Raw genomic sequence first — 22,495 nt, 5'->3', positions numbered from 1 at the left:
TGGAAAAAAAATAAAAACATTGGTACAATTGGCTTGTTTATACAGTACCAGTAAAAGGTTTGGACATACCTACTCATTCAAGGGTTTTTCTTTATTTTTACTATTTTCTACATTGTAGAATAATAATGAAGACATCACAACTATGAAATAACACATATGGAACCATGGATTAACCAAAAAAGTGCTAAACAAATAAAAATATATTTTATATTTGAGATTCTTCAAAGTAGCCACCCTTTGCCTTGATGACAGCTTTGCGCCCTCTTGGCATTCTGTCAACCAGCTTCACCTGGAATGCTTTTCCAACAGTCTTGAAGAATATATGCTGAGTATACCACCCCTATCTTGTCACAACACAACTGATTGGCTCAAACACATTAAGAAGAAAATAAATTCCACAAATGTAGTTTTAACAAGGCACACCTGTTAATTGAAATGCATTCCAGGTGACTACCTCATGAAGCTTGTTGAGAGAATGCCAAGAGTGTGCAAAGCTGTCATCAAGGCAAGGGTGGCTACTTTGAAGAATCTCAAATATTAAAGATATTTAGATTTAACACTTTTTTGGTCACTACATGATTCTATACATGTTATTTCGTAGTTGTAATGTCTTCACTATTATTCTGAAATGTAGAAAATAGTCAAAATAAAAAAATAAACCTTGAATGAGTAGGTGTGTCAACGTTTGACTGGTACCTTTGTATATTTTCATATACAGTATCATTGATTAGGAAATACCTCCATTATTTGTTGCCCTTCCTCATCTACACAATCAGCAACGTTTCAACACACAATCCCTGCTCTCTCATAACTGCTACTCATCTCTTGTTCCTAATGTTTTTGTATACTTTCAGAGTTTTATAGATAGGCTGTCTCGCTTTCTATGCATCCCTTAGGACGTTCAATGAAAGAGCTGACAGTTAGGGGAACTTTTTCATCAGTCTTTGGGTAACTAATGGGTTAAGGATATTTCAAGGCATGTATTTCCTGGCCTTCATACGGGGTATAATATGTATGTCTCTGATGTCATTATGCTGAAGCAGCCAACACAAGTAGCGTTCTGTGCCCATACCCCACCCGCTAGTGAGTAGAGGAATGATCTGCCGCATGTTGATGTACCACTTGTAGGATTCCTCTGGGACTGCGTGATGTCTGAGGGCTTCTTGCACCATCTCAGGGTTGGAGTGACGCTCCCCAAGACCCAGAGTCTCCCCCAATCCCAAAAGGAGATCCGATGCTTTTGCCTTGCGTCTGCCCGAGCCCTCCACATATGCTTGGTAGAAAGCCACTCCCAGGTGGTCCATCTCTGTCAGCCAAACAGCGCCTCCGTACTTCTCAATCAAAACCCGTTCTCCTTTGCGGGTTAACTTCCTGCCAAACTGTGGCTGGCCGTCCTGTACCCACTCCAAGCAGTCTGTCGAGGGCATCATAGGGATGGCCTTGTCCAGAGTGACTCTTGGGAGAGGGGTTCCTCCCTCTAACTTCTCCAGTAAGTCCTTGACATGTGAAAGGGTCCCAGCGGAGTTCAGGATGATGTTGGAGTGTTTCTTCAGCATTGCGTTGGTGAGATGAGCCACGTATCCCTCAGCTATGTGCATGGCAGTATCCATGTCGCCCAGGAGCTCACACTCAACATGGTAGAACTGGTTAAGATGAGTGGCATCTGGATCTTCTCCCCGAAAACTTGGCGATACGTAGTATGTCCCTGGCAAGTTCTCTTGGAAACGCAAGAAATACTCCAGCACAAATTGCATGGAGTCAGCCAAGTACACATCCTGCCCCAGCAAGTTGACGTAAACAGGCTCGGAGTCTGATCCCAGGCCCATCGGAGAGGAGATTGTGTCAGTGGTGAGAGGAGTCAGGGCGTACGCGTACTGACAGGTGTTGTTGAAGTACTCCACTGTGTTGTGGAAGAGGGTATTTTGAATTTGAAAGAGATTGCGGTACCACTGGCTCTTGATGGCTAACATGGAGTGGCTCTGTGGGTCCTCCCAGGAACGAGGAGGCCTGCAAAGTGTGATTTTGGTGTGGATTTCCTTTAGAGTTTCAGGGCTGGCGGGAGGGCCATCAGCAGATGAGACGTAGCCGGGGTAACTTTGGAAGTACTCTGGGAACACCTCAGCAGGCTTGTCACCACGTGGAGGAACCAGAGGGATCAGCTTGACATGGGCATAATCAATCTCAGAGCCCTCAAAGATGAGTGCAACACCTCGAGCATGCATTCCTTCCTCCAGCAGTCCAGCCACCCTACGAGTGGCCAGGATCAGTGATGTGTAATCAGTCTCTTCCAGACGGAAAATGTTGCTGGACAATGGTTTACGTGGCACTAGAACTGTGAGTCCAGGTGTATTAGGGTAGGGAGTGAGGAAAGCCACATGATCACTGTCTTCCCACACCCGCCACTGTTGCTCCTCCCCACGCACGATACGGCAGAACAGTCCATTGTGGGAAGGATCTCCTAAGAAGTCATAGCACGATGGTGCGTTAGGCGTTGGCAGCTTGTCTCGAATCTTGGCCTGAACCTGGTCCAGATCTACATCTTCCCAGCGCGGACCACTCTTTGAGGTGCAGTAACCTGGGTCATAGGGCTGAAAGTCCTCCTCCCCGGTAGGTTGGGGGCGCCAGTTGGTTTCCAGGCCATGAAGTGGTAGCACTCGGATATGGGCCGGCTGCTCGGGATGTGGGTTAAATACTAGGGCGCAACGCTGTACCCCCAGTCGTTCGCATAGCAGGTTTGAAACAGCCCGTGCACCTTGCAACAGTGCTAAGAAATCTGGTACAACCAGTTGAAAGATGCTGCTTGGCCCACTCAGAGTCTTTTGGGTAAGGATGGTGGCACCTGGTGTCCAAGGGTTGGAGTGTAGGTGAGCAACTAGTTCGTCAGTCTCCCAGATCACATTGAAATAACTCTTCATGGGTCTCAGGACTTCGACACGTGCAATGCCACCAACCATGGAAGCTACAAACAACACCCCAACATTGGTTTCAACAACAGCATCCCCTTTTGCGTCTACCGCAATGATTCCAGCACAGCTGCCCTTCAAGTTCTCAGACATGACTTCTCGACACGCCGCCCTAAGGCTGTAGCCTTTATGATGGTAGAGACTGGCCACTTTTTGTGCAACTGTGTGCCTTAGAAACACATCTCCATCACCAGAGCAGGTTACTGCAAGCTTGTCATCAGCAAATATACCTGCTCCCACTACTGCTGTGTCCCCAACTTGACCCTTCCATTTTCCCACCAACCCACCTGTGGACGTTGCAGCAGCTAACCTACACCATCGATCCAAAGCAACAGCTCCCACTTTCTGTGGATGGTTGTTCTTGGAGGTGTTGCCAGTACTGAGTTTTGCTATCAGCTCTCTGCGACGGACATCAGTTTGGAAGTACTCCGCCCTCATAGGCTTCTCACTCTCTTCTAAGCCTTGCAAAAACTCTTCTGCACCTTCCCCTACTAAGAGTGAGTGTACACTCTTCTCCATGACCTGTCTTGCTGCTTTCACTGGGTTCTTCACACTCTGCACACAAGCCACCGATCCAGAGTTCATCCCATTTCCATCTACTATGGTCGCCTCCATCTCATTTTTCCCATCTTTGTTGAAAACTGATCCCTTCCCTGCATTGAACAGAAAGCAGTCCTCAAGAGCTTGCACACTCCGCTGCACTGCGTCAAGACTACTGCCTCCTTGTTGTAGGACTTGTGCTCCGAGGGTCAGAGCTGTCTGGAGAGCAAATTCAATGACGCCTACCACCTTTGTATTCAGCATCATCTCCTCCCCAGCTCCACCATGGATCACCAGAGTGAAGTTTGGACTCATGTTGGAGGCAGAGTTAGAGGGAAGTGTTGACTTAGACATTGTCTTGCCTTGTTTTTGGCCTGCTGGACTGATACTTTTGTGAATTTCCCCTTGGGAGGATCCATTCCTTCTTCCTGCTTGTCCTTCTCGCAGCAGACACTCCATGGCTCCCATTTGTCCGGCGATGGAATATCTGACAGCGAGAAGCATCACCAGCTTCATATTTACTTTCAGGTTATCTTGAAGCTTCTCCAACACTGTGGCAAAGGTGCCTTTCCCATTGAGCACCATACGGACCCGGTCTCTCCTCCCCAGGTAGGTTACAGCAAGTTGGTCTTTAGCATACACATTCCCTACAGCAAGCTCCACTCCCTCCATCAAATCCTTGCCAGTAAGGTAAACGGAGGGGCACCCAAAGGGGTCAAGAAACTTCTTGAGAGGGTTGTCTGGAGACATGGACCAGCGTAGGGTTGCTAGGTGAGGGCCCACACCATGTCCACTTTTAGTGGCTTTAATCAGGTTCTTGTGCTCCAGGAAAGCCACATGGAACAGACAGAGCAGTTCGTTCGTGTATCGAGGGTTGTTGTCTGGTCCGATGCAGGATTCCAAAGCACCGATGAGCTGGTAGGATTGCATGGTGAGGGAGTATGTTGGATCGCAGCGGCCATGCTTGTAGTGACGCATATGGGTAGGGGTTACAAGAATGTGGCTGGCAGCAGATTCCCCAAGAGTCTGCCTCAGGGAGAGCTGCAAGGAAAAGTTGATCCAGGCATCGTACAGGCCCCTGTGATCCCGGAGGGTAGCAAAGACATCTGGGTAAGAGAGAACCTCAAATGTGATGATAGGATGAATTGCTTTAGGGGAGGACTTTGGGGGGTCTGTTTTAGTTATACCCTGTAGTGGGAATGCTAGGGGGCTTGGGGAGGAGGAATCAGCCTTGTTAAGATAGGCTGACCCATTGCTTCCTGTGTTGGCCTGGACTAGGTCTACAATAAGAGACTCAGAGAGATACCACACAGTCTCAGCCACTAACCCAGCCACCATTCCATCCAGTGCACTGTGCTCAAACACCATCCCTGCTGTGCTGTCTTTGAATACCACCAGGTTCACCACCTGTAGAAAAAGTATAGGAAAATAGTTGACCTAAAGAGGAACCTATGTTTTCAAGTGAGTTAATATGTGTCAGTGAGTTAATAAACTGAAGTTTGTTGGGTGCAATTACGTATGTCTGATGTGCAGTAAAGATCCACTTACAATTTGATTCAATATTGAAAAATTGATTTAACTCCATTATCTTGGGTATATTTTTGTCCACACAGAAAATCAATACCATATCCTCATCCAGTAACCTGATGAATCCAGTTGATTCACTACGGCATCACTGTACTGTATTGTAGTAGTTGTCATCCAAAATTACAGTACCACAAACATCCCATACTGTACCTTGTCATAGTATCTCAGACAGGGCCCATCTCCTCCTCCCAGTCTGACAGCGTTAAGGGTGTCTGCCAGATCAGCTGGTGGATTGCAGTCTTCCAGGGAGAGAGCCACCACAGCACTCTCCATCAACCCCAGTGAGGCGGCCGCTGCCCCACCTGCTCTCAGGATCTCCTCCCTCACAGCACTCCAGGCTTGCCGCTGCAGGGCAGAGAGGCCGCAGATGGCAGAGGGCTCGTTGTTCTTGGCAGCTCTATGTTGGCTCATCACATAAACCACTTGTCTGTAGATGTCAGGGAAAGGTAGAGGGGACATAGGCCCGCCTGGGCTGGGATGCTGCAGTATGTTGACTGAAAATACCCCTCTAGCACAGATTACGATGGCATGGAGGCAGTCTGGGTATACCTGTAAAACAAATAGCACATTAAGAAGTAGGAGATAATCACATTATATGAAAATAAGATAAGGGAGTATGATGAATTGTTATCATTATAATCAGAGATGGTGTATGAAAACACAAAAAAACACTGAGTACTCCCAAAGCTTACTTTAATCTCATCTTGGGTCTTCCCAGGAATGCGGCTGGCAGCAAACACCTCTGATTGCTGTGTGCGCTCAGTTTGCCCCTCGCCCTCTACCAGCGAAGGCTCACTATACATCTTGGCCACAGCCCAGAGCAGAGCAGCAGCCCTCTCCAGTTGGGCACACTCCTTCTTGGCTCTGGAGGGGGGCAGGACAGCGGGGATGGCTGTCGAGGTGGGCAGGGGGTCGGTACATGAAAGCAGCCGGTTCTTGAATTGCTCTGTCACCCAGTTCTCTCGGCCAGAGGCGGCAGCCGCCAAGCACTTTTGGGCCTCCTGCAGGACCTCCCTCTGTTGGCTAAGGGTGTTTTTGAATTGAGAGTAGAGCTCGGGGCTCAGGGTGAGCTGGAGCACACGGCCTGCCTCTTGTAAGGTGACATCTAGCTCTGGAATAGGGTAATCGAGAAGTGCCATCCTGTCCTGTCGATAGGGGGAACCTAATGCAATGAGAGAGCGAGGACGCACAATCAATTGAGTTAAGGTAAAGACACTCAGGTAATTTGCCCTGATATTCTCTTTCAACCATAGTTACTGTAATACATACTGTATTAACTTGTATGATTACAAAGGCTATAATTCAATTAGGGTAATCATATTATCTAGGAGAAGAGCTCATGAGACCCACAGAGGACTCTTTATGGATTCATTTGGCTGATGTGAATGGACAGTACCCTTAGTTTGTATGCCAGATCATCAGTAATACAATACCTCCTGTAAGGTCAATGTATCCTTTTGAGATACATTGTGACTTCTCCTTTATCACACTGTGTGTGAGTGGCTGCTCTACATTACCCTCATCCCTTAATGATAAGAATTAGCATGGTGTTTGTATTGCTAGTTGTCATGGGAATATGTCTCATTCTGCATGACCCTATTGGGGTAATTAGATTTGTGCTGATAAGCCTAGTCAGTCTCTCTTTACAATGCTGCCTGTTTTTCATTCTTCTAAGGCCAGATTCAAGTTTGGCTATGCCTATGACCATGTGATTACCAGGTAGTTACTAATTATTCTAACTAAATGAAGTTACAATTGATAGGTTTTATGTAATACCACCTCTATAAACCACATAGGTAATATATAAGTTCAGAAATACATTCAACTGTAGAATTTAAGTACCAAATTGTAATATTTACCATAAAAATAAACTAATAACACAGTTGTGTCACTTTTGTCAAAATGGAGCTTCATTAAAACCAGTTATCAGCAAACTAAACCAGCTTATAAGATGTCAAAATCATGTCACAGAATACATTTTTTGGAGAAAAAGTGGTTATTTTGAATTTTCTCTCTTGTATTATGGAAATTCAATTTTTGCAATTAACTTTTGAATGTGATAGCAGCTCTCTTCAAGAGATCTGTTGACAATCTCAGGGCAACACAACCAAAATATAGGGTGTGTAAGGGTTACAATGTGTAAGTTCCTCAAATGTGATTGTGACAACTCCACTGACAACCAAAACAGAAAAAGTGACACAACTGTGTTATTAACCAACTATTTTGCATGCCTAAAATACATGTAAAATAACAACACAGCTATTATATTAAAAATATTTTCCCCCTGCCTGAGGCAACTTTTTGTCATCAAAGTTGCTAAGATCAATTGCAATGATTTAGACAATAGTAGAGTAAATCATTTAAGTTTACATACATTGTCAGTGGTATGTCCTGAAGTCCCTACACCCCTCAACAGTATAAGCAAGGAGGCTGCCCTCCACTAAAGAATGTATCATACCACAATGACTCATTCAAGCGTGACTAACTTTAAAACATGTATTTCAAGAAAGACCAATATACACATCTGGCTCAGCTTTGTGGGTGAATTTTTTTAGCAAATTTTAGGTACACAAAATACCACTATGATCAACAACACAAGCACTCACAGATACGTTGCTCTGGACATTACACTCTGTAATTAGGCTACACATAAGTAGATAAAGTTGTGTTATTCTTACAGCCATTGTTGGTACGTGTATAAGCTCATAAAATGTCATTTATAAAAGTAGAAACTAGTTTACCTCAATACCGAAAACTCTCCCAAGATATGCACGCTCCGTAAGATGCAGCGATAGTCAGTGAATAGAACGTTTTGTTGTACTACATAAACAAGGGTTGGCAATAATATGTACCTAGTGATTCCAATTAAGCAATTACATTTCCTGTCTCTGAAAAGACGCTGGGTGAATCTGAGGCAGCCTCTCACTGCAAATACTCTCCCTAATGGAATGGCTAATGTCAATGTTCAACAAATGTTGGAACTCTTTTTAAAGGTTTTTCAGGTGCATCATTAGTTTGATGCTCTATGCTCTATTTCACCCAAACAGTCATTGACAGACAGTTTTCCACATGACCATTTAACCCTTGTGACTGAACATTAAATGCACTTTAACTGGTTTCGAAAATGTCTCCTGGTACATGCCTCCTGGTCTCTATAATTAGATTTGTAGCAACAGTAGAATAAGAGGCATGAGGCTGAATTAGTAATGGCTGTCTCTCGCAATGTCTTATGCCATCCCCAGTTACAATAGTCTTAACGATTTAACACAATTTAGACCATATACAAAAACACTTTTACAGATATCACTGCTGCCAGTTACTTGGTTACCTGTGAAGTTCTGTTAGGTAGACTAACATTATCTGACTCACAAACCACATCATTATGGCCATAGGGCAAAATGTAATGTGAGATTCCTGTGGTTTATTTACTAATACAGACCACCATACATTCAATCATGTGACGTAACTATACAAGTAGTTCCTTGGTATTCTTGATTATGATCAATAGTATCCAATTGTGAAATATTGGAATAGCTCAGTGAATATTTGTATTATCTTATCCCTAGGGCTCCCGAGTGGCACAGCGGTCTAAGGTACTGCATCTCAGTGCTAGAGGCGTCACTACAGACCCTGGTTCGATTCCAGGCTTTATCACAACCGGCCGTGATTGGGAGTCCCAGGGGATGGTGCACAATTGGCCCAGCAATTTACCAAACAGAACATGTCTCAAGTTATCATACAGAGGGCAATAAAACACAAAATGGGCTTCACTTTCTATTAACCCAAGATCACACAAGGGATTGTGTCGGATCTTAGCTGCTCACAAACTGACCAATATAGTACATATTAATATGAGTTTGTTTAATTATATGTCTTTCATTTATCCTTGTCTTGTCCTTGTAATCAGTGATGATGCTATAGGTGATAAAACAATTTCCCAAATTCGGATTAATAAAGTAATACTCTACTCTCCTCTAACCTACTCTACTCATATAGTGTTATTACATTGGCTTATGATCTTATTCACATATGTTTTCTTATTAGACTTCTTTATAAAATGCTTTATTCCATCATAGAAAGGTGTATAGGTTTGTAGGCTAAATAAGATTGAGTGCTGTAATGTCACATTTCTCAACCATAAAAATTGTTCAAACCGGATGTATTAATTCCAGTGCAATAATAAGTAGCCAATAGCTTCCGGTTTGTCATTCTGACCCCGAAGCGAGGGGGAACTGTGTCTGTTGTACTTATAAGGAGAAACCTTTGAAATCGTTTCTCAAACGTAAGTTCAGCGTTCTCCCTTGACGATGTAAAATGTTGTTCTGTCAATATCGTATATTTTTATTCAATTGATTGTGAGTATCAGCTCCTCTGTGCAAGGTCAGCATCGTTCGGAGGCTAACGTTACTGTAAAAAGCTAATTAACGTTAGCTCGCATGCTAGGCTAGCCTTAAGTGATTTTTTTTGTATTACTATTAGCCAATCAAAGGGAACAATACTATTTATACTGGTTTTGCTATTCTAGTATAGCTAATTGTTAGCTCACTTATCGTACAGTCTACACGGGCAACAGCAGCTAACGTTTGGTAGCTAAATTGCTCAGGGCTGTTCTACTGGACGAGTGCTAACGTAAACTATATAGCTAGCTAATGTCAGATGAAAGGGGTTAGTAAGCTAGTTCAGTATCTTTGGTGTATCTTATGTGTTGCTCTGGTCTGACACGGCTAGGCTGCATGCAGACTAGACAGGCATAACATAACTAATGTTAGATAGTTAGCATATGAACTTGACTTGCTGCTGGGTGGGTATCATTTGTGGAAGGTTCCAACGTGAATCTGTTCCAGAAACTTCGTAAAGTACAAGGATGCCAACAAACAACGCATACAAAGTAACATGATCAATTCACCAAGCTAACTAGCTCCCGATTAGGCATCAACTCACCACGTAGCTTATTGTTAATGTTTGTCCATAGGCTACCAGAGTGAGGATAGACATTTTTTGGAATAAACGTGGTGAGTGAAAAACCTGACTACATTTCCACGCCCTACCCGGTATCTTATTCTGCCGCTGTACAACTTTGTATGCGTTGTTTGTTGGCAACCTTGTTATTTTTGGAACAGATTCCTGTTGGGACTTCCCATAAATTACACTCACCCCTTGCTGCTAGCTAGTAGTACCAATAATCGGTATAACGACCACCGAATCGGCAACAAATGATCAGTCTTATCTCGTCATCCACAAAGGTTATCTAGCTAAATATGCCCAATTGTATCAAGTAGTTAAGTTACTGTTCAGGATTAGTATAGCCTAACTTGATCCATGTTGTCCTTCCACTTCACCAGTGGCAGATGCCTAGGTGACAGTGTTCGGAAATTGCCGCTAATACTACCCTTTGCGTAATGATTACCTATTCAATTGAAAATAAATAAACGTCCTTCTATCTCTCCTCACAGGAGTCCTCCCCTCTCCATGTGCATCCCTAATGGGCGGCTGGTCTCGTAGTGCGGTGCTGGAGCTGTACCGAGCACTGCTCCGTGCAGGGCGCCACCTTCAGTACACAGACCGCAACTACTACCGGCGCGCCGTGGCCGGCGAGTTCCGCCGCTGCCAGGCCCTGACCGTGTCTCGCGACAAGGAGGCCGCACTGAAGAGGGGCCAGTTCTTCCTCAGCAGTAGACTGGGGGGGTTGATGTAGGTGGGGGTGAACCATCCAACACCACCTTTAGCAAGACGTGCTTGTGTCAGACCACTAACAGGTAAACTATTCAGCTAATTAACTGACCAACTATCCTTTTGCGCCTATAAGTTAATAATGCATATTTTAATAATAAAAGGTACACAGTCCTTGAGTTATGGTAATAGAATGCAGGACTCTTCACATCTGAATCAGTACTTTCTTTGTTCTTTCATCATTTTCCCCTTCTAACGCTACATTCACAAAGACAGAATGGCGGGAGTGAACGGTGACCGTAAAGGAAAGAAGGATGACAATGGGATGGGCACGGCCGTTGACTTTTTGCTCTCTAATGCCAAGCTTGTGCTTGGGGTCGGAGGAGCTGCCATGCTAGGCATTGCAACACTAGCAGTCAAAAGAGTAAGTTGGACATTCTTTAAGTAAGATCATTGCAATTCTATTCTTGTAAATGTTATTATGTACATTCTTTGTCTGTTGTGCCAGTTCAGTTGTAGGCTAAATGTGATCACCTCTCACTGTTTGGCATCTGATCTCTACATCAGTAATTTTACTGTTTTTAACCACGAGTGGAAGACATGTCCATTTCATGAAACACTCTAATGGACAATAAAGCTTTTCAATTCCATCTCCTTTCAGATGTATGACCGTGCCATAAGTGCTCCGACCAGCCCTACTAAGATGGAACCATCAGGGAAAAGGAGTTGGGAGGAACCAAGCTGGATGGGCTCGTCACCACGGGTACTTAACCACGACATGAGGTCAACAGTGAGCAGGTCACTGCAGACTCTACCCACCTCCTCCAACTCCTTTGAACCAGGTATGGTACGCTAATGTATTTAGGGTGTCACACAATGTTACGCATTACAACTATCAACATTGCTCATTTAACAGAGTTACAATCGTGCCGTTAGCTCACCCCACAGCGTGAAACGTTGCCAATGGCGTTGCCAAATTGGTACTTTTTACGGTGGTGCAACTGGTTAGTACATTGTCAAGCAGGACGGTTACGTGTGTTGGCAAGGCAGAGGATGCGAGATCAAGTACCGGTAAGGACTGATGAGCGTGGAAGCTATACTGCTAAGCAGCAGAGGGACGCCTGTTACACTCACACTTGCGCACACTCACACACATTGCCTATCTGTGTTCAGAGCGAGGCCTGAACAGTAACACTTGGGATTGATGTAGCAGGTGTTTACAGTGGGGTGGTAGTGTGTTTCAGATGGTTTGACCTCATCTCTGTGCAGTGTTTTCTAATCCTTGGCTGTGTCTATTGACGACAGGATGGCTGATGTCAGGATGGCTGTACTTCCTGTATTGTGGGTGATGCTACTGACTCTGTGTTTGTTGTAGGAAGCTATAGGATCGTTCCATTTGATTTCAGTTTTTGACCGCACCTCTTTTGATTTAAACTAAACTTTCCATACTTACAGTGAGGGGGGAAAAGTATTTGATCCCCTGCTGATTTTGTCTGTTTGCCCACTGACAAAGAAATGATCAGTCTATAAATTTAATGGTAGGTTTATTTGAACAGTGAGACAGAATGACAACAAAAAAATCCAGAAAAACACATGTCAAAAATGTTACAAACTAATTTGCATTTTAATGAGGGAAATAAGTATTTGACCCCTCTGCAAAACATGACTTAGTACTTGGTGGCAAAACCCTTGTTGGCAATCACAGAGGTCAGACGTTTCTTGTAGTTGGCCACCAGGTTTGCACACATCTCAGGAGGGATTTTGTCCCACTCCTCTTTGCAGATCTTCTCCAAGTCATTAAGGTTTCGAGGCTGACGTTTGGCAACTCGAACCTTCAGCTCCCTCCACAGATTTTCTATGGGATTAAGGTCTGGAGACTGGCTAGGCCACTCCAGGACCTAAATGTGCTTCTTCTTGAGCCACTCCTTTGTTGCATTGGCCGTGTGTTTTGGGTCATTGTTATGCTGGAATACCCAACCACGACCCATTTTCAATGCCCTGGCTGAGGGGAGGAGGTTCTCACCCAAGATTTGACGGTACATGGTCCCGTCCATCATCCATTTGATGCGGTGAAGTTGTCCTGTCCCCTTAGCAGAAAAACACCCCCAAAGCATAATGTTTCCACCTACATGTTTGACGGTGGGGATGGTGTTCTTGGGGTCATAGGCAGCATTCCTCCTCCTCCAAACACGGCGAGGTGATGCCAAAGAGCTCCATTTTTGGTCTCATCTGATTCAGAGTTGTCCTCTGAATCATTCAGATGTTCATTGGCAAACTTCAGACGGGCATGTATATGTGCTTTCTTGAGCAGGGGGACCTTGCGGGCGCTGCAGGATTTCAGTCCTTCACGGCGTAGTGTGTTACCAATTGTTTTCTTGGTGACTGTGGTCCCAGCTGCCTTGAGATCATTGACAAGATCCTCCCGTGTAGTTCTGGGCTGATTCCTTGCCGTTCTCATGGTCATTGCAACTCCACGAGGTGAGATCTTGCATGGAGCCCCAGGCCGAGGGATATTGACAGTTCTTTTGTGTTTCTTCCATTTGCGAATAATTGCACCAACTGTTGTCACCTTCTCACCAAGCTACTTGGCGATGGTCTTGTAGCCCATTCCAGCCTTGTGTAGGTCTACAATCTTGTCCCTGACATCCTTGGAGAGCTCTTTGGTCTTGGCCATGGTAGAGAGTTTGGAATCCGATTGATTGCTTCTGTGGACAGGTGTCTTTTATACAGGTAACAAACTGAGATTAGGAGCACTCCTTTTAAGAGTGTGCTCCTAATCTCAGCTCGTTACCTGTATAAAAGAGACCTGGGAGCCAGAAATCTTTCTGATTGAGAGGGGGTCAAATACTTCTTTCCCTCATTTAAAATGCAAATCAATTTATAACATTTTTGACATGCGTCTTTCTGGATTCTTTTGCTGTTCTGTCTCTCACTGTTCAAATAAACCTACCATTAAAATTATAGACTGATAATTTCTTCGTCAGTGGGCAAACGTACAAAATCAGCAGGGGATCAAATACTTTTTTCCCTCACTGTATTTGCCCATGGTTGAAGTGATCAGAAAATTACTTTTTGGACCTGAATGCCAATACAATCAGGAGATGGAGGGGCTTGAAGTTGACCAATTTTTGCATATCCCAACATACCATGAGGCGTCCATGTATTCATCACTTGAAAAGATGAACGGTTAAGTTTGATATAATTTAAAAGCTTGAAACCAGGGTTGCTAAACTATTATAAATTGTAGGAAAAATGTGTACTGTTTAATTTCAGATTTAGTTACATTTTTGCCTATTATGACGCTTAGACCCTAATGTATATCATCTGACGTGTATGTGTTGTGCCTGCCATCGGTTGAGACACAGTATACTCATGAATACAGGGTGGGTGTCATTTTAATCATAGAAATATAATTCATAGAATGGACCTTTCCCTTCAGACAACTGCAATTTAGCTGTTACACCATTTTAAAGTAATTGATTTGAAATTTTACATTCCAATTACTACCATGAAGATGGCTGAAGGTCCACCCACCATCAAATGTCAATTTAAATGGGAATGTCTTGTCCACATCACCAACAAACTATCATGGTCTAAACACACTAAGACAGTCATGAAGAGGGCACGACAAAACCTATTCCCCCTCGGGAGACTGAAAAGATTGGGCATTGGGTCCTCAGATCCTCAAAAGGTTCTACAGCTGCACCATCGAGAGCATTCTGACTGGTTGCAGCACTGCCTGGTATGGCAACTGCGTGGCCTCTGACCGCAAGCCACTACAGAGGGTAGTGTGTATGGCCCATTACATCACTGGGGCCAAACTTCCTGCCATCCAGGACCTCTATACAAGGCAGTGTCAGAGGAAGGCACTAAAAATTGTCAGACTCCAGCCACTCTAGTCATAGACTTATCTCTGCTACCGCACAGCAAGCGGTACCGGAGCGCCAAGTCTAGTACCAGAAGGCTTCTTAACAGTTTTATCCCGAAGCCATAAGACTCCTGAACAGCTAATCAAAGGGCTACCCAGACCCCTCTTACACTGCTGCTGCTCTGTTTATTATCTATGCATAGTCACCTTAACTACCGGTAACCCCTGTATATAGCCTCGCTATTGTTATTTTACTGCTGCTGTTGAATTATTTGTTACTTTTATTTTTTAAATTTTACTTAACACGTATTTTTTTCTTAACTTCTTAAAGCATTGTTGCTTAAAGGCTTGAAAAGTAAGCATTTCACTGTAAGGTCTACACCTGTTGTATTCGGCCGTATGTGACAAATAACATGTGACAAATAACATTTGATTCTATCTATATTTATGATTTTAGTAGGTTTCCTATGGAAGATTGACATTGTAATTTAAAACAACTGATATTCCCATTCAAGTCCATATTTTCTGTGTGGACCTCCAACCAATTAGAAAGTTGAAATGTCAATGTTATTCCCATTTTAGTTACACCTACTCTGCATTCAAGTGCATGCTGTGTCTCAACTGATGGCAGTCTCAACATAAACCATACTTTTTTTTGTTTTAAAGGAATGACCAAATAGTTTGACAATCCTGTTAGTAAGCTTTTAAATTATATCAAACTGAGCCATTTTATATTTTCAAGAGATGGACATACAGTGGCTGTCTCATGGTATGCGTCATGGATCACAATTTGGCCACCTCTCTCCTGAATGTTTTGGCATTCAGGTCAAAAAAAGTAATTTTCTGACCACTTCTACCATGGGCAAACATGAATGGAAAGTTTTGTTCAAATTACAAGGGGTGCGGTCAAAGCTATTGAAATTGAATGGAACGACCCTATAGTTTTGTTAGTAGAAACCCACTAAATAGACTAAACTAGATGGCTAGTTTCTATTGCGCTCCATTAGGTATTTGTTATAAAGTAAAAAATACCTCAGTCTGTGGTATTTTGGGTGGTTCTCTTATGCCGGGTGTACACTACACAACTTTCAAAAATGTAACATTGCTGAGCCTCTCACATTTAACGACCGTCTTTCATGTCGTTTCTTTGGCTTCCCAGCGTATTAGTGCTCAAGCTAAACGATGTGGCAAGGGCGGGGGGGTCACACACTACAAGGTTCTTCACTTGGTTGTGAGGATTCTCCATATCACGCCGTCTCGTGAAAAACGAAACGTGTCTGATCTCAACTAAAAACAATGGTGTGGTGCACGTCCGGCTTTAGTAGTAGGTTACTCTCTGTAGGAGAGGATAGTCTGTAAAGCAGCCCCTCTCGTGGTACGTGTTCCCATTAGTTGGGTTTGATTTCCTGTCGTCACCCAATATCCTTACTTTTGTTCTTATTTACCTCCCATGCCCTTTCAACATATTTGATTTGTTTCATTATTAAAGTGTCTTGCGTCATCAGAATGCCCAGCCCACATGGGTTATATGCACTGTATATGCGATAACCCATACCTGCATATTTCTAACCTCTGCCTGTCGTGGCTGTATCCCACTCAGACTGCATGCGGAGGGCGGCGGGGCGGGGACGTAGCGCTGCAGGGGAGACCGACCTCTTCCGGGCCAGGATGCGCCTCTCCTTACAGGAGAAACTGTGGGAGTTCTACCAGGAGCGTGTGGCAATCCCCGCTGAGGAGCAGGCCACAGCCCGCCGGGCTGCCCTGGACATCTGCGCAGAGCTGAGGATCTTCCTGCACGCCAAGCTGCCCGACATGCCTCTCCGAGAGATGTACCTCAGCGGCAGCCTCTACGACGACCTGCAGGTAATAAGAGAGTAGTAGTAGTAAACTTTATCCCTCCGGGGGAAGGGATAAAGGGTAAAGATATCACTTCACTGGGCCTTGGCTTAGGAGTGTTGTGACCACAAACAATGCTTTTTACCTCAGTGCCTGTCTCTGGGTTTGAAATGTTATGGTTTTACAAGAGTAACACCATGTGCGCTCTGACTCTCTCTCCCACTTTTTCTCAGGTGGTGACAGCAGATCATGCTCAGCTCATGGTCCCTCTGACCCTGGAGAAGAACCTGTGGTCGTCAGTCCCCGGGGAGGACACCATCATGAATGTTCCGGGCTTCTGGCTGATTCGCAGGGAGAACCTGGAATACTTCCCCCGAGGCAGCAGCTACTGGGACCGCTGCATGGTAGGAGGCTACCTCTCCCCCAAGTCTGTCCTGGAGGTGTTCGAGAAGCTGGTGGCGGGCTCCATCAACTGGCCAGCCATCGGCAGCGTTCTGGACTACGTGATCCGGCCGGTGGTTCCCTCGGAGACACTCACCCTGGAGGTCCAGTACGAGACAGACCGCCTTCTTTACGTGGACTTCCTGCCTCTGCTGGTGATGGACGACGGCGCCTCGCTCATCGCCAAGCCACACAGGCTGGCCGCGGAGCGCCATGAAAACCTGTGGCGGCAGAGTTTCCGTGTGGCGGAGACTGCGCGCCTGCGGGCTCTGGACCAGGAGGACGGGGGCTGCCGCTGCGCTTGTCTCAAGGTGACTAAAGCTGTGTGCAAGCTGAACCCGGCCCTGGCGCGCCTGTCAGCCAGTCAGCTGACCAACGCCATACTGCTACTGAGCGAGAAGGAGGGCGACTGGACCCAGGAGGCGCTGGCTGACCGCTTCCTGCATTTGCTCCGCTCGCTAGTGGGACACTTAGAGGCCGGGAGGCTCCCCTGCGCCCTGGTCCCCAAAGTCAACCTGTTCTGTGAGCTGACGCCAGTGGAAGTGGATGAGCTAGGATACACCCTCTACTGTTCCCTCTCTGACCCAGAGGGACTCCTAAGGACTCCTCAGTCTAAGTCTGGTCACGGGTTCTAGGGTTTAGGACAGATGGTATATAATTCTAAGGTTCCATATATTCCATGCTGCAGAAGAGGATAGGATATGTAATTCATATGCGCTTCAGACATGGACCATGTCCCCTGTGACCATGTCGCTGTGTGATTGATTCAACATCACGTCTCTGGAGTCCCTATTTCATCGATCAATATGTTTCTCTTGTACTTTTTATTTTTATTTGTGTAATTATGTTTGTGATAAAGTAGAAATGCAAAATCAACCACTTTAGTATAGGGGTTTAACAATGAATACAGGATCATCCAAATACCAGTTAAACCTCAGATGATGAAACCATATGGTCCCTATGCTGCACGTAAGCCGTTTTATAAATAGTACTGTTCAGAGGGGTATACTTTAAAGCATGATCAAGGAGTTAGCCAACTAACTTGCCTAGATATCCTGAAATAACTTCAAATGGGCTTGGTCTAATTGACTTAACCAAAAATAAGTTTAGCTTAATGAACCCCAAAAAAATCTAGTTATTTTTGTTTGTCAAAGTTGAACCTGTTTTGTAGTATACCCCTTGGGGTAGGACTGTGTCTGTTGAATTGGGGATTGCTTCATTGGCTAATATGTTACCATTATATTATGTAGCCAGTTTGGATGGAATCGTGTCGGGGGGGGGGAATATATATACGTTTATTCATTATAATTGGTGGGAATGGAAATTGGGGTTTATTTGAAAGATATTGTGGTAGCTCCATCCTCAGATTGCAGGTCTTTCAAACACTGAGATTATGATGGGTAACATTAGTTTAATGCTAGTTAATATCATGTCTGAACAGGGGCATGAAAGAGATCTCTCAGTCAAATGAACAAGCCTCCATAATCGGCTCAAGTATTATTGTTCTCTACATTTTATAGCTTACTATTAAGCTGAGACGTGGAGGCAGGGTGCTTATTACACTCTGCCATGAGATGCCAGTTCAGATGGACAGATAGTTTGGTGACACCGTCAATACTGCCGCCCCTAACAAGGTAAATGGTCTTAAGCACTGTTGTGGTCCACTAGGAAATAAGACCAGTGAGTGGAACATGACAGGGGGGATGTTCTTCTACTGCAGGGTACTTATAGTACTGTAGCCTGGTATCGTACAGTTTGTGCTGTAGCCAACTCTTCTCGTTGTCATGCATGGCATTGACATGGCAAGGCTAGAAGAGTTGCTTACAGTACATACAGTATGGGACCAGGCTACACTTAGCCTACTCTACCGCTCTAACTGTGTAAATGGATAGAATGTAATGTTGACCATGTGAGCTGCCGCAAAAGCAAATAAATTATTGTGGTATGACTGAAATCTTGACATTCTTGAGTTTGTCTAGATTTCTTGAAGTTTTTGAATTTGGTTCAAGTTATAGTTCTGAAATTGTAGCAAACTTTGCAAGGGTGGAGGCTGCTGAGGGGAGGACGGTTCATAATAATGGCCGGAATAGAGTGGTATCAAACACGTTCATGTGTTTGATTCCATTAACTGCATTCCAGCCATTATACTCCATTCCAGACGTTATTATGAGCCGTCCTACAATCAGCCTCCACTGGTGGAAACGCCCACTAAAAAGCCTAATGTATAAAGCCTAATGTATAAATCACAGAAACCTATCTTCATGGTATTTTAAATTGCGGATGATTTGTGTGGTTTTTTTTTTTTAGGACTTCTCCCACAAAGTTGTTGAATGAAAGAATGTTGAGAAATAAGAATATATACTTTTGTTAGGAATGTGTGCCGTTTGCATGAGTAAGAATACCAATGTAGAAAGTTAATCATACGTTGGGTTATTGTTATACACCTTCTCTGTACTGTCTGTTTATGACGTCAAATATGTCTTGTGACGTTAAGATAAGATACCTGACCTATATGTTCATTCATAGGTCTTTGTTGGGTAAAACTGGTTGTTGCATACCTTGTATGAAACAAATCTGGCATGACTTCCTCCCACTCATAACACACAATGGTTGGTGTGCTTTTTTTCAAATTACATTTTGCGATAGTTAGGATGTTAAGCTGAGAGCGAACTTATCAAAGACAGTTGCTGTGGAAAAGAATAATTTGTTTCCGGTTGCAAATACAGTATTTGTCAGTTTGGCTCTCAAGTCTGGTCTTGCTTCAATGGCCTTACTGGTATAAGGTAACTGTTGCTCAGTCATGATATAGTGTCTTCAGAAAACATTCATACTCATTGACTTCTTCCACATTTTGTGTTACAGCCTCAATTTAAAATGGATGAAATATATATTTTTCTCACCCATCTACAGACAATACCCCATAACTGACAAAGACAAAGCATGTTTAAGAAAATGAAATATTTTATTTAAACTAGGCAAATCAGTTAAGGACAAGTTCTTATTTACAATGACAGCCTACCAGGGAGCAGTGGGTTAACTGCCTTGTTCAGGGGCAGAATGACAGATTTTTTTTTACCTTGTCAGCTCGGGAATTTGACCCAGTAATCTTTTGGTTACTGGCTCAACGCTCTAACCACTAGGCTACCTGCCACCAAGCTGACATATGACAGAAATATGTCATTGACATAAGTCTTCACACCCCTAAGTCAATATATGTTAGAATCACTTTTGGCAGCGATTACAGCTTTGTCTTTCTAGTTAAGTCTCTAAAAGCTTTGCACACCAGGATTGCACATTATTTGCACATAATTAAACCAATTCTTCAAGCTCTGTCAAGTTGGTTGTTAATCATTGCTAGACAGCCATTTTCAAGTCTTGCCTAGATTTCCCAAGCCAATTTTAAGTCAAAACTGTAACTAGGTCACTCAGGAACATTCAATGTTGTCTTGGTAAGCGCCACCAGTATACATTTCGCCTTGTTTTTTAGGTTATTTTTCTGCTGAAAGGTGAATTTGACTGTCTGTTGGAAAGCAGACTGAACCAGATTTTCCTCTAGGATTTTGTCTGTTTCTTTTTTATCCTAAATAAACCTCCCTAGTTCTTGCCGATGACAAGTAGACCCATAACATGATGCAGCCACCACCATGCTTGAAGATATGAAGAGTGGTACTTGGCAATGGGTTGTTGGATAGTCCCCAAATATAACGCTGTGTATTGAGGACATAAAGTTGATTTCTTTGCCAAATTTTTGCAGTTTTGCTTTGGTGCATTATTGCAAACAGGATGCATGTTTTGGAATATTTGTATTCTGTATAAGCTTTCTTCTTTTCCCTCTGTCGGTAAGGTTAGTATTGTGGAGTAACTACAATGTTGTTGATCCATCCTCAGTTTTCTCCTATCGCAGCCTTTAAACTCTTAACTGTTTTAAATACACCATCCAAAGTGTAAGTAATAACTTCATGCTCAAAGGGATATTCAATGTCTGCTTTTTTTTCTTTTCTTTACCCATCTACCGATAGGTGCCTTTCTTTGCGAGGCATTGGAAAACCTCCCTGGTCTTTGGTTGAATCTGTGTTTGTAATTCACTGTTCGACTGAGGAACCTTACAGATAATTGTGTGTGTGTGTGTGTGGATTACAGAGAAGAGGTAGTCGTTCAAAAATCATGTTAAACACTATTATTGTGCACAGTGAGTCCATGCAACTTATGTGACTTGTAGAGAACATTTTACTCATGAAATTATTTAGGGTTGCCATAACTAAGGGGTTGAATACTTATTGACACGAGACATTTCAGCTTTTCATTTTTAATTCTGTCTGTAACATAAAATGTGAAAAAAGGCTAGGGCTGTGAATATTTTCTCAAGGCACTGTATATCGTCTTCTGTGGTATGTTAGTGTGGATATTGGAACAAAGGTATGTTCAGTTTAGAGAGACATTTCTTTTATTATTTATGGTAGTTCCATTAACTTTACACTTACAGACACGGGTGGGTAGGTATTCATTTTGGTGCTCAGTGTGTGCAGCTAAGGGTGCAGGTCAACCCCATTGACATATAAGATCAACCCACATTGAAAGACAGCCAGGGTTAATCTGGTGTTGACTGAGTTGACATCCAGCAGACAGACAGGGATTTAAACCAGGTCAGGTAGCAGCTATAACCATCCCATGCCAAGATGGTCCAGTGTTCAATCACAAGCCTTCTTCAAGAGTGGGCTCCTGAGTGGTGCAGCGGTCTAAGGCACTACATCTCAGTGCGAGGCATCACTACAGACACCCTGGTTCAATTCCAGGCTGTATCACAACTAAACCGTGATTGGGAGTCCCATAAGGCAGCGCACAATTGGCCCAGCATCTTCTGGGTTTGGCCAGTGTAGGCTGTCATTGTAAATACGATTTTTTTCTTTACTGACTTGCCTAGTTAAAGGTTCAATAAAAAATACAAAATAAAAGTGTTGTGCAAATATAATGATAAAATATAAATCAGCACTTTGCTCATCTGTGATTGAAAAATATATATATCTTCCCAATTAACACAATATTGTCTCACAGGTATTTAGTGTCTATCCTGGTAGGAGTGGAGTGGAGGGTGTGCTTGGTACAGTAGAGCATTATACAAGAAAATCTTCGACATGTAATGGAGATAGTTTAGTATTTTTGTATTATACGTTTGCAACCAAAAAAGCAGAGTATGTTTGCAATGCTACCACCACAACCACACGTAGTGTTCTGAAGAAGTGTTTAATTCTGGGTGTACTGATATTAACGGCTCAATCCGTGATGGGACTACTTATAAAGGATGTTTTTGTGTGCAGATTTGTCTCTGTAGACCTGACTTAAACTACAAACATTTCTGTGCTGTTGTTGGGGTCATTTTGCCATGCAAAGTTTGCTACAACTGTTATAAACCACAAAGTAGACAACTACATCTACCTTGTGGATTTCAGCCTAGCGACGATATGCTTGCATGGAATGTATGTTTAGTTTTTTTGTTGACGTTTTTTTCGATTTAATTTTAGCAATGGAACTGAATGGTACACAGCACTTTGTATACTCCGATAATAAATGTTGCGGCAGATGTTTCTTGTGG

The 22,495-nt window shown here is 43.6% G+C and overlaps 3 protein-coding genes across 3 annotated transcripts; 2 read left to right on the top strand and 1 right to left on the bottom strand.

Annotated features, from left to right (window-relative positions):
- Positions 1–575: 575 nt before the first annotated feature.
- LOC106600886 (uncharacterized) lies at positions 576–8,030 on the bottom strand. Its single transcript, XM_014192636.2, has 4 exons — positions 7,832–8,030; positions 5,783–6,252; positions 5,241–5,639; positions 576–4,910 (listed from the first exon to the last, which is right to left on the bottom strand). The coding sequence occupies exons 2-4, from the start codon at positions 6,227–6,229 to the stop codon at positions 972–974; spliced, it is 4,785 nt and encodes a 1,594-aa protein (XP_014048111.2). The 5' UTR covers positions 6,230–6,252; positions 7,832–8,030; the 3' UTR covers positions 576–971.
- A 2,542-nt stretch (positions 8,031–10,572) lies between these two features.
- LOC123741672 (MIEF1 upstream open reading frame protein-like) lies at positions 10,573–10,785 on the top strand. Its single transcript, XM_045714961.1, has one exon. The coding sequence runs from the start codon at positions 10,573–10,575 to the stop codon at positions 10,783–10,785; it is 213 nt and encodes a 70-aa protein (XP_045570917.1).
- A 252-nt stretch (positions 10,786–11,037) lies between these two features.
- On the top strand, positions 11,038–22,483 carry mief1 (mitochondrial elongation factor 1). Its single transcript, XM_014192639.2, has 4 exons — positions 11,038–11,184; positions 11,422–11,602; positions 16,229–16,491; positions 16,698–22,483. The coding sequence occupies exons 1-4, from the start codon at positions 11,038–11,040 to the stop codon at positions 17,538–17,540; spliced, it is 1,434 nt and encodes a 477-aa protein (XP_014048114.1). The 3' UTR covers positions 17,541–22,483.
- Positions 22,484–22,495: the final 12 nt, after the last annotated feature.

The sequence above is a fragment of the Salmo salar genome, chromosome ssa03, assembly GCF_905237065.1.
Source record: "Salmo salar chromosome ssa03, Ssal_v3.1, whole genome shotgun sequence".
NCBI lineage: Eukaryota > Metazoa > Chordata > Actinopteri > Salmoniformes > Salmonidae > Salmo > Salmo salar.
The sequence above is the reverse complement of the archived record's forward strand: the minus strand, read 5'-3'. Positions and strand labels throughout refer to the sequence as shown.